Below are 13641 nucleotides of genomic sequence, written 5' to 3'. Positions count from 1 at the left end.
GAGGTCTAAGTGAGGATGAAAAGTATAAGGATACAATTTAAGATGCTGCAATAAATAAAGTCATCAATTACATAGAACAATGTAACAATCTTTCAACACTCTAAAATAGAAGATAGTAGAAGCACCCATTTTTATCTTTTTGAACTAGTATGTACCCTTCCATGTTCATGTAGATGCATTCAAAATAGACATAAGCATAGTATTAGCTCAACCTAGAGAGAAAAAAGGACCATCCAATAGCATTCCCCAATAGGAAATTGTCCCAAGCAGAAAGAAACTACACCACTAATAAGCAAGAAGTTTTAGCCATTCTCTATGCATTACACAAACTTTTACATTATTTACTATCTACTCTCTTCACATTTTATACAGATCACAAGCCCCTGAAATTCCTCCTAAATAAATTGGTGATACAAGGGTGTATATGTAGATTAATTTTACTATTTTAGGAGTTTAACTTCACCACGATGATCAACCTTAAGAGAAACAATCAAGGACAAGAAATCTATCAAGAAATGATATAGGAGAAGAGACTGATGAAGCAGATGAAGAAGACCTACCTGGGAGATATCTTTTCAACATCACAATAGTTCTAGGGGAATTACATAATATTATTGAATTGATTTTAACTAAAACATACCATCTAGATATAAATGCCCATGACAAAAAACTATTGTTAATAAAATCATTACCATTCACTTTGATTGAGGAAGCTCTATATAACAGAGGAAGAGATATTGTAGTCCATATAATCATTTATGCAAATAGAGAATAAATTGTAAGGGAGGCACACAAATGAATAACAAGAGGACATAATAGTGGAGATGCTACAACCCAAAAGATTTCATTATCTAGATTATGGTGGTGAACCACATACAAAGATTGCAAATAATAAATAAAAATGTGTGTTATCTGTCATAGAACGAGATGCCCTACAACTTGGGATGAGATGCCATTGCAAAAAGTCCTCGCACAATATCTATTTAAAAATTGGGCAATTGATTTCATTGGCCTTATTGGCCCTATGCTTGATTGTTCTCTATTATATACACAAGGTTGGTGTAGCATTTCAAGGCACTTATCCTAGTTGGAATTTCCAACAAAATAACCTAGTGTCCTAAGTAGAGGCTCATTTAATTATCAATTAGGGGCTTATCTTCTTGGATGTTGTTGATATTGTATGTGAATCAAAGGATTCTCAATCATTCTATTGATTGTATAAAGGGAAATGCTAACTATTGAAAGCGTAAGCAACGTTGGAATTGAAAATATATTTGTACAACAGTTGTTGTCGGTAACTTAATAAGTGACTCCATTGTGGTTGCGGGTTGTATACAACTCAATTACAAATTGGACACTAACCATTAACTATATTAACAAAGCACCTAACAATAATGGTTCTAGTAATCTAATTAATGTTTTACATAATTGAAACTAACTAACAGAAAGAAAGAAGAGATTTACACTACCTCAAGTGGTCCTTGCTCAAGGAAATTTAATCTTTAGATAGAACAATACACTAACTCAAAGGGTAACAAACATTAATTTATTCATGTCGTAAGTCAATAATATCAACAACAATAATATTCATAGCTATGAAGAGAATCTAGAGACGAATCTAGTCTTCATCATGCATAAATGTTTAATTGCTAATATCAATCAGAAGCTACATGAGAAGAATAATTAACTCGAGCATAACTCTCTTTTAAAACAATCTGAGAGAGTGGAGAATTTACTTTTTTAGAAATAACCTAAGGCATGTGCCATTCGTCCCTAATGTTGAGGACAAATTATTCACAAGAAAAATACAACAGTAACTAGTTCAAATAGGAGTCCTAATTTGGAGTGTACTCTTTTATTCAACAACAACATCAAATTGGGGACATGTGGAGATTTAGTTAAATAATTTATGAAGTATTACTTCATCATTATTTAAACAGTAGATAATAAAAGTTATGCTGTAGATAATAGGTATATCCTCATTATTGGTATAATGAAAAATGTAGAACTTAAATTGACAACTTTCCTAGAAGTTATTTACAAGATGGATATCATAGTTGTTGATATTCCACCCCCCCCCCCCCCACCAATATGGAATTTTTTTATCAAGGAAATGGACAAGACCAATGGGTGGTAATGTCCAATTCGATTTATCATTTTTTATCATTCATGTAAATGGGAAGAATGTTAGGTTGAATAGGGAACCAAGATCTCCCACAATTGTTGAACACTTTGATCTCAATGAACTGATTTTTTTGTGTGATGTAGACATGAAAAATTTGAGGGTTTAATTTGTACTTGACCATTGTTAGACAATACCAATCTAATAACTATTGAATTGTAGAATGATCATTATGGTTTATGGTAGATGTACTTTGATGAAGCATGCTCCAAGGAGGGATCAAGGACTTGTGTGATTTTCATTGCACCTAGTAGAAAATCGTTAAGTACTATTTCTTGCTATCTTTTGAATGTACAAATAATCTTGCTAAGTATGAGGCATTTTTACTTGGCCTCAATCTTGTTGTGAAACATGATATCAAATTATTGAGTTTTGGGAGATTCATAATTGATTATTTCACAGGTCAAATCAAACTATTCTACAAAGCACAAGAGATTAAAGCAATATAAGGTTGTTGTCTAAGACTTATTGGAATTGTTTTATGTACTCTTTGTAGAATGTGTGGAGAGGTCAAATAATATCATAGCAGATTTTCTAACAAATATTACTTTGAAGAATAATGACATTACACTGGTAGGAATATCAAAAGTAGAAATAAAGGCAATACCATCTATCCCTAACAATGTTTGCAACTAGCAAGTGTTTAATGAAGATGATGATTTGTTTTAAATTTCTTCAATGTATAGATAAGTATGAAACACAAGAAATTAAATTCAATGCCTTTGTCGAAATGGTTGATAGCAAGGAAACTATCTTTTGGAATGAGGTTGTACAGTCAAAGACAAACAAAATGTTGAAGGGACTAGTTGCATTGAAGATAGTATTTAATAGCAATGATAGTAAAAAAATTAAACTTGGACTAGTGCACAAAGAAGATTATCTCCCAAAAAGGTTTACATTGGCGAGAAGATCAGTCCTAAAGATAGAACAATGTTGATAGCATAGTTAAGGAAGTATAAACATGTCTTTGCATGGTCTCATGATGATCTAAAGGCCTATAGAGAGGATTTATTCCAACATGAAATCTCTCTCAAATTAGATGTCAAGCCTTTTAGGCAAAAGAAGTGACCTAAAAACCCAACATTGGCACCTAAAATGCAAGAAGAGTTAATCAAACTAAGAGATGGTTGGATTATAAAGCCAATCATACATTCCTCTTAGGTTTCTAATTTGGTACTAGTTAGAAAGAAGAACAAGGACATAAGACTATGTGTGGATTTTAGGAATCTTAACATGTCTTCATTAAAGGATAACTAACCACTACCCAATATGTAAGCAATGCTACAAAATGTAATAGGGCGTGAGTTATTGTCCATGATGGATGGCTTCTCTAGGTATAATCAGTTGAAGGTCAAGGAGTCTGGGCAATACAATGAATTTTGGTAAAGCATTATTGTATTTTCAATATATCAATATCAATATCGGGTTTTGAATAGAGACGATGAATTTCTTACATAATCGTCTCCATGGATGTACACACAAATTTACATGAATACATATGTCAAGAATATTTCTAGTTCATCTTTGCAATGCTTTTGTAATGTGTGTTTTGTTTATTGCTTTCTTCCAAAGAAAGAATTAAAGGCTTTAAAAATTTCACAATGAATTTATGTATGTTGTGGATTTAAAGAAGAATTATATAATATTTACATAAGGGATTCATTAATGTAAGATATTAATGTCTTGTACCCACTAATTTGAATTATTTTCGTAAGAATATACTCTTATTCTTAGCATTTGGACTCCATACACTAGAATAGGCACTGATCGAGCTAAAGGCTCACTCACAGTTTACAAACACCATCAAATAATCAATCCATTTTATTTTCTTATTGTGTAGGTATAGTATAGATTAGGATCATGTTCTTAGTCACATATTAATTCTTAATGACCAAGAGTGAAGCCAATTTACAAGTTAAGCATGCTTTCCTTGGTATATTTTCTTTGAAAACCCATCTACTTTTACAATAACTGAGCAATAGTTGTCAAGATCATTAGATATTTTTAGGGAAACCACCTTGGTTTTGCAAATCCTAAAGTGTATAAGACATCAATATTTAAATTGAGTCTTGTCAATTAGCCACTAATCGAGGAATCTAATAATTGAACATGACTAACTCATATGAATTCCTCGGCATTCAATTGGAATAACCAATAAAGTAAAAAATATGTACAACATTGGGAGATCATAACAAATAATTACCATCCATCATATAAAGGTTGCATTCCCACAAATTCATCTAGCAATACTAATGATGTGTTTCTTTATGATACAAAAGATGCACTACAATAATGTGATCTTGAAAAATGGAAACTCCTCTCAAGGATTTTTTGAAGTGTAGTTATTCATCAAAATGAACTCAACAAGCTTTATTGATATGAATTTAACTATAGCAAAAACTAGGATGATTGTCTTATTAATTTATTCTCGCAAGTATTAGCAAAGATTTCATAAGCATTTTACTTCATCTTTGCTTTCTTACATTTATTGTTTTCTCACACTCTAGTTTTCATATCATTTGCATCTGAATCTTTCAAATCTCTATTTCCTCATAGCCTTTTGTGCATGTGCTTCTAAGAGAAATATTGTTAAAATATAAAATATTGAGGAATAGGAGGGCAATAGAGTGAGTTTTGTGTTTGCATGCATGTGTTTTTAGATTAGATATTTGTATTTGCATGTGTGTGTGATTTGCAAGAACTCCAATTTTGATGTTGGAAGTTTTGAATCTTTGATTCGAACTGTTTCCCTCATCTTCACAAAGTAATTAAGGGGAGTGTTGTGATAAAATCTAGAGGACAAATAACTTTATGTAAACCTTCTCTTATGCAATGGCCAATAAGTTATGCTCAATTCAAACTTGTATGTAGGAGCAAATCTCACCAATGATGTACTAGTCTAGGTTGAAGCAAGCGTATACACAAGTAAAAACAAACTACTCAACATTCCTTTATTTGTTGAGATAAACTGCAAAGATTACATAGGACAAGGTTAGGACCCAACCGAACCAATGTACATGTCAATAATCTTGATAACTCAATATAGGCAACATGAACTAGCCCTTAAAACAACAATATGCACTAACAATCCATATTTCATAAGTATTGATGGTTGAAAAAGAAGTAGTTGACATTCACAATATTAATTAGGAAGGGATTGTATTCAAATTTGTATCAAGGGTGTGTTTTCTTGTAGATCTTTGTAGGCACCTCACATTCACAAACTAAAGATGTGTATGCACATGAAGGATAGTTCATATGTTGCACTACACAAGTAAGAAGATGGATACTTACAAGCACTTCCAATTAGAAAATCCAATAAAATTATCAAAATATTAAGTATAATACTTATTTTGAGTTAAGGATCTATAAGCAAATATATATTTATTTTCTATTGCAATGTAAATACATTTGCTGAAAAGTAGATGAATTAGTTGTGTTAAAAGAGAGTCAAAATTATAAATAAAAGAGTAAAATCTTTCAAATCACATCATCAAAATTAATAAATAAATCTTTAATTCAAAAAATAAAAAAATTGATTTTGTTTATTTATTCAAATTTGTTTTACATATTTAATTTCATGAAATTCACATTTCTTTTTAAATATTTATTTAAAATAAATAAATAAAAAATTGAACTTCTAAATATTAACATTTTTATATATCTGTGAACATTTTACAATTTACAATAACTCATCTTTAACAATTTATGCTAATTCAAAATTGTTAATTATATTTAAAAATTCTACAAAATTGATTGTAAAAATAAAATAAATGAAAAAACGCGTTTTTTTTTTAAATCATAAAAAAGAATCTTACTTTTCCTTTTCAACTATTCAATATTTGATTTTTCTCCATATATCTTTCGATTTATATTGGTGCCATTGGGTAGAATATTTTTATCCATATTTTTGTCGTCTACGAGAATTACATTTCTGACATATGATTGAGAGGGACGCCACCTTTCATTTATAATTAATATGAATTTATTCTCTTGTAAACTTCAGACAAAATCCCAATTTAAAAGGGAGGAGGTTTAACCTTTAGAATAAGGACCAAAAGCTCTCTTATAACCACCACAATTTTTTTTAATAAAAAATATTTTTTTAATTTTATTTTTAATTTAATGATGTTTCATTATAATAAAATAAGTATTTATGAAAATCATAAAGATTCAAAGTATTAATATAATATTCTTTAGTTAATTGTTTTAAAATACAAATAATAATTATGTTGTAGAGGTAAAAATGTGTTTATTTTATATTTTATATATTTTTAGTACTAATTTTTAGAGATAAATAGATTAATTGTGATTATATCATTTTTATTTTATTTGACATATTAATTATTTAAATTTCACATCTTATTTGCATTCAATCTTTTTAAAACTTAAATATCTAGTTCTATTTTAGTTCTTAATATTTCTCTAACTTGGATAGTGCTAGACCTATAGTTTCATGTTTGAGATGAAATCATGTATGGTCATGGCTATAACATTAAGATGATTTTTTTTTTAGTTTTGAAATCTACATTTCTACTTCATTTCATATGTTTATCCCTTATTCACATCCAAATGATCATAAATAGTCAATTTTTGTTTATTAAATAGAGGATAATTAAATGAAAGTATAAACAATAGATGCACATTTATTTATTAAATAGAGAGTTATTGAAAATATATAAGCAACAAATAAATGATAATATACAAAATAAACAATAAAGCATGAGAGCCTAAGTAGGTCTATGAAACTTCATTGTTCAACATTCCTAATTACTCCTATGCATGCCCATATAATACACTTGGGCATCTTAACCCTTTTTATATTCCTTGAAATGTTCAAATGTGCAATTTATCAAACATATTTGTGGGATTTGACTAAGGAAAAAGAGGGAAGTTAAACACTTCCACATTATAGCACAAGTGTCTATAGGTGTCCACAAAAACACGTAACTCAAATAATCAAGTTCTATTGCACATAATGGGTTGCAATTTCATGGAAGGTAGTATAAGGTCCTAAATTGTACTCCCTTTTTGTCCTCATTTGGGCCCTCACCTTAGCATTTGTCTCTCGAGGCCTGATTAGAGCACTGATTCTGCTCACACCATGCACCACACTTAATTTTTTCAACATACACATTGTCTCCCCTAAGATTTTGTATCCTTGATTGGTTAGGACTAGAGTGCCATCGTCTTGGTCCTTAGGGACCAGAGTGGCCTTGCTCTAGTCCTCCTAATCAGGGCCCATTTTGGGGCCTCTTAACAGTCATTTGAAATGAGCGGGAATCTTGATCCTGTGTCGGCTCAAGTCAAAAAATTAAGTTGTTTTACTACTGGCAAGTATAAAAGGAGGTCTACCCCTCTCATTTTCATAGATCTGAAAAAAGTAATCACGCATCCATCAAGCAAACAAGCATAATTCAAATTCAAGTGACCAAGCAATCAGTCTTCTTTCAAGCATTGGAGCAGAATTGAAGCCAAGATTCAAGCATTGGAGATGACATTCATATTCTATGTTTTATGAAGACTACGTAGAACCCTAATTCCTTGTGAAGACAAACAAAACTTCATAAAAAGGTATATCATTAGTGTTTCAGGCATTTTCGACATTTCCCTCAAAAGGAAATCATTTCCATCACAACAATTCATTTACATTTCAATTCTATTTCATGGTTAATTCCAAAACCGAGGTTTGACCTAAGGCAAACCCCTATTCCCAACCAATTTCCCTTCTCTATTGTGTGCAGGAGCAGGTATGAAGCTATTAATTTCATGATCGACAGTATTCACAAAGATGAACAAATTCCCTTTTGGATGGCGAAAAGTTCAGAGGACCAAAGCAACGGGCATTCTAGTCCCAACAATTTAGGATGACATTTTGGGAACAGATCTAAACACTCACATATTGCTCATATACAGGTTTGTGGCTCTGTTTGACGACTCTAGCTCATTGTTTATGCATAATTGCTTCAATTTACATACATTTACCCTAATTTCACCATTTTCACAATTTAACTTAAAAGAGGGAATCAAATCTTAACCATTGAATCTAATCAAGATTCTTAGCCCTATCTTTATTGGATTGAGGCTAGATCTATTAAATTCACCCCTCTTTAATATGAAGGTCCATAAGAAAAAATTAAGGGTTCTACTACATCTATTGGGTGAAACCCTAATTTTTAACCTTTTACATGTAGGACAATGATTGTACAAGACATCTATATAGCCAAAGGGTAGGGTCATAGTCATATAAGACACCTTTATAGTCGAAGGATGCCCATTTCAAAGAGGAAAAGATTGTATGTGATAATGTATAGATAATCCTAAATCTAAGGGTATAAAAGAAAGAAAAAATACAAAATAATAGTTCCTCATCTTGAACTTTGTCATCTACTAGAACTGTCATAAAGCATCAAACTAGATGTGCATCTTTCACCCTCTCCATTTTTATCACATTTTCTTTTATGGACAATCTCTACTCTTTAGTTTAAAATTTGAAAGTATTTAAATATTCTATTATGCTTAATATGCATGTTGGCCACACGTGGATGCTTGTAGGAATTTTTTCATGGAGAAATTGATTTTGCAGTGCCTAGTCCTGCAAGATATTGAAGTCTAGTTAAAAATGTGGCCACAACAAGGTAGGAAGACCATCTTTGGTAGTTTGTTGCTTGTTTCTCCCTCCACAATTATCTGGGAAATCTGGAAGGAGTGAAATAGAAGGATCTTCCCAAATAAGGAAATGGATAGTGAGAGGATTTGTGGAAAGATAGAAGCACAATTATCATAATTAGTCAACAAAGCAGCAAGAAATAAGGCACTCAAGAAAAGTATCTTTATAAACTAGGATGATAGGATATCTAAAACACTCACTAGACTGGAAAATCCCCCTATGTAGGGTGGTGGTGTGGGTAACAGACTTGAGAGGAACAAAAGAGAGGTAAAGTGGACAACTCTTGATTCAAGGTGGAACAAAATCAATTTTGATGGTGCTTCTTTGGGTAGTGGGATGAGCATGGACTAATTGTTGCAGGGAGATCTATCCCACTGAGAATTTCCATAAATAATGTGGTGGAATTTAGAGCATCTTTGATAGGATTGCAAATGGGTTTGGAGATAGGAGACACCCACATTCACTTGGAGGGAGACTCCCTCATAACTATTAATGTTATTTTCCTTAATGACACCCCAAATTGGAAGCTCTATCAATGGCTCTGACCCATCAAAGACTTGCTTAGCAAACTCGAAGACTACAAAATTAGCCACATATGCAGGGAAGGCAATGAGATGACTAACAGGTTGGCAAAGGGGGCAGCAGAAAGGGCATAAAGTTGAGGTGGCAGACGGGGTGCTAAAATAATAAAAAATATTTGATGAGTGCGATAGTATTTATTGCATGTAGGATGAGATGTGATAGATTAAGTTCCTTTAATAATCATAAATGGAAATAAGCAACCATTTAAATCTATGAGGCAGAGCTAATCACATATAGAACAAGGGCATGTGACAAGACACGGGTGGAGATGATTTTTCGATGGTGACTCGTCAAATTGAGGGACTGTGTCGAGTACTTTGGTAAGGTAATACAAGTTAGCTAGAATCCCATAAGGTAATTCAAAGGTCTGGGGTGATGTATCAGACAATAGAGCATTGAATGTGTGTGCCAAAATCTCATCATGACAACACAAGGTGAGTGAATATTTATAGGTGTTATCGGAGGTGGATGAATCACTTTGTTTTATGTCACCTTTAACTAATTTGAGTGGAGAATGATGGACACACCAATACTATTGGAATCAACCAAGAGGCAAATTTCATTCTTGGGAGAAATCATTGACAAGCGTATGTAGGCCATACTCATTTCGGGCCACCCCTTAGTCCTGCATGGAACTAAAAGGGTGTTGGGGGAGGATTTTCTTAAAACCTTTCACCACTATAGGGTTAACATAGATATAACAACTATGTTTTTAGTTGTCCTATTATACATGGGGGTGACAAAGCCCAAGGCCAAACGACTATGCCAAATGGTATTCAAGAATGCTTTTCTAGGGGAAATCGATGCAACCCTAGACAATGTGGATAGTAATCTCCTCATTTCACATTCACATAACTACTATATGTTGATCAAGGGTGAGGGGAAAAGGTGATAAAATTACCCATTGTCTGCATCCTCATGCCAAAGATGCTAGAAGAGTGATGGGAGGGTATGGGGTGTAGCATTACCTTTTTGCCACGACTAGCTAAAATCAACCAAGAAGTAAAAGATGAATGGATGAAGAACTACATGGAGGATGAAGGACCGTTGTTGAAAAATGACCGTGAGAGTGGGGTGGACTAGGGCTTAGGGAAGGGAGAAGATTAGGTGGAGAATGACTTCAAATAATTTGAGAAGATGTCGACCAACCCAACTCATGACACATGTGGCAACGACTATCCAATGGTGGCTAGAGCGATTATGACAAGGAACTTCAAAGCCGAAGAGGAAGATTGGCACTGGGAAAGCGATGGTCTCGTGTGGTAAAGACAATTTTGTTTGTTTTTTTATAATTTCAAAAACTCTAGTTAGTGCTTTCTATGGGGTGACAAGTTTTGTATGAAGCTAGACATATTTTTATAATATGGGGTGCCTAAGTTCAAGTAGTATCTTGTACTAGGATGTATAGCGTAGCAATGTTCTCAGTATTTCACAGTCTGTAGACGATAGTGGAGTTTTTATTATTCTAGAGTTTGCTTATCATAGTAGATTTCTCGATGAAGATAGCAAGGATCAAACAGATGTGATTATGGGACTTGGATATCTCATATGATAATGTATACCTTTTTTAAATGAATATAATGGATGCTACCCCTTAGCAGCTATTTATTTATAATAAAAAAATTCATGTTGGACACTATAGTAACATAAATCTGTCCACTTAATTAAATGAATATTTAGTATTTATTTGATTATTTAACCATCAATCAATAATTAATTAAATTAATATTTAATTAATTCATCTTAACCCTCTTCTCCTATTAATTAAATAAATTATTCAATTTATTTGATTTAATTCACTTAACCAAATTCAAACCATTAATTAAATAAATAAATCATATTTGTTTAATTAAATCTTTTCTCACATTTAAATAAACTAATATTTATTTAAATCCCCCAAAATCTCATCTCTCACATTTAAATAAATTAACATTTATTTAAATCACCTTTATCCTCCACCCACTTGCATTTTCCTACAAATGCAAGTTGCACAACTATTTTAAATAAATAAATTATTTATTTAAAATCCTATTTATCCTCACCCACTTGAAACCTTTAATGGTTTCCCTTAAATTCTTCAAACTTAATGGCTTCCTTCTAGAGTCTTCTCAAACCTTTAATGGTTTCCCTTAAAGTCTTCAAACTTAATGGCTTCCTTCTAGAGTCTTCTCAAACCTTTAATGGTTTCCCTTAAAGTCTTCAAACTTAATGGCTTCCTTCTAGAGTCTTCTTAAGCCTTTAAAGGTTTCCCTCAAAGTCTTCAATCATTTAATGCTTTATCTTCATTTTTCTCATGTAAATAAATTAAGATTTATTTAAATAAAATCCAAAATTCACATTCACATTTAAATAAAATAAAATATTTATTTAAATATCTATCCAAATGCAAATTACACCATTTAATTAAAATAAATGATTTTATTTCAATTGAAAATCCCAAAATTCCTCCCACTTGCATTCTCCTACAAAATCCACTTGCATGCCTAAATCCCTTCTAGATTCTTCTAACTCCTTCTAATTAGCCTAATCCTATCCTAATCATTGTCACATTCCTAAATAAAAGGAAGTCACTTCTCAAAAACCTCCAAAGTCTTCAATAACCATTAAAGGCTTTATGTCTTCAAATGGTTAACCTTTAAAGTCTTCCAAACCATTAAAGGCTCTTACATAACCATTTATGGTTAACTCACCTTTTACATTTGGTTAGAGACTTTCCTCTAACTTAACCATCCTTTTGACTCATGGGTCTCTTCAAAGCATTTATTTCTTTGACTAAGGTAACCATTTAACCCTTGCACATTCATTTATCCCTTGGATAAAAAGAATATCCATTAACCTAACCCTAACCCAACCCCCTAGGGTAACCATCATGTCCCCTCAAGCATTCAATGCTCCTTATCTCTCCTCTCAAGCCTCCTCATGGTGACACTTGTCAACATGGGATTGGGTTGAAAGTCTCACATGGATTGAATATCTTTCAATCCTAACCCTTGTTAAGATTTCTCAATCTTAACCCTTCATTTACCCATTTCTTCTATAAATAGAACCCTTCTCCTCAAGCAAAGAAGGAAGCATTAGAGTATTGTTGTTATACTGGTATTAGCATAGAGCTTTTTCATTTCATCACTATCTACACTTGCATAGCATTTGTTTATCATATTCAACCATCTTGAATCTCCATATGGCATCCATGGCTGGTGCTAAAAATTGAGAGCTACACTCATGTGGAACTTGGAGAGGAGAGGAACAAGGGAGAAGCAACTATGAGCATCTTGATTAGCATTTGGAGTATAGTTTATCTATTATATGTTTGTATGCTTTCTATTTCATGCTTAATATCTTTCTTGATATGCCTGTTTAGGATAATATTTTGTTGTTAACACTAACATTTGTTTCTTGTACTCTTGTGTGTGTTGCCATCAAATAGATTTTCTAATCCTTTTTGCAGAGCATCATTTGGTGAACCCGACGTGAATCCAACACAATATTTCTCTACAAAACTACTAACTTTTTTGTTTAAATTGCCACAGAGGTTGCACTTTAGCACTTTCGTGTTAAATAGCACTTATTTGTTTACACAAAGTGGCGCTATTGTAACAAAGAGTTGTAATTTTTTTTATTGTCACCGAAAATCAAAACCTAAGCTTGTAGAAGCCCACCAATACCTCATTTTTTTTATTTTTTGGACAAACTGTTTGTTTGTTTATGCAGGATTGGAGGAGTTAGATTAGAAAGCATCGAATTCTTTTTTTCACTTTGTTTTCAAAGTTGGATTAAAACAAATTCATTGTCTCTTTTGGCTTAAAAATTGAACCTCACATTTTTCATTTTGGATCATAAAAAGAATCACATCTTTAGTTTTGGTTTGTAAAAAGAACCCCACTTGCAAATTAAAAAGAACCACAAACTTCAAAGTTTATTTGCAAGTTAGGAACAATCTTTATTTTGGTGCTTAAAATCAACAACACAACTTTCATTTATTACATCAACTTAAGGAAATTCACAATCAACATTTCGTTTTGGGGCCAACTAAAAAGGACAAGCCATTTTTATTTTTTTCTTCAAAGTTCAAAAGCGATTTTACTTCAAGCAAAAACGTGTTTTTCAATTCAGTTGACCAGGATTTCAAGTTCCTAGTTTACAACACATTTTGCCTTTGAAAGTTAAAAAGAACACCATGATTGTTGGAGCAACATCTTCAAATAGT

At 32.2% G+C, this 13641-nt stretch overlaps 1 protein-coding gene across 1 annotated transcript in view; it reads left to right on the top strand.

Annotated features, from left to right (window-relative positions):
* LOC131063249 (uncharacterized) overlaps positions 1 to 13160 on the top strand; it is a 100346-nt gene extending 87186 nt beyond the window's left edge. Inside the window, exon 7 of the mRNA XM_057997037.2 lies at positions 13146 to 13160. Within this exon, the coding sequence (XP_057853020.2) occupies positions 13146 to 13160 (15 nt within the window). The remainder of the gene's footprint in view (positions 1 to 13145) is intronic.
* The last annotated feature ends 481 nt before the right edge of the window (positions 13161 to 13641 follow it).

Source organism: Cryptomeria japonica, chromosome 9 (genome assembly GCF_030272615.1).
Source record: "Cryptomeria japonica chromosome 9, Sugi_1.0, whole genome shotgun sequence".
Lineage (NCBI taxonomy): Eukaryota > Viridiplantae > Streptophyta > Pinopsida > Cupressales > Cupressaceae > Cryptomeria > Cryptomeria japonica.
The sequence above is the reverse complement of the archived record's forward strand: the minus strand, read 5'-3'. Positions and strand labels throughout refer to the sequence as shown.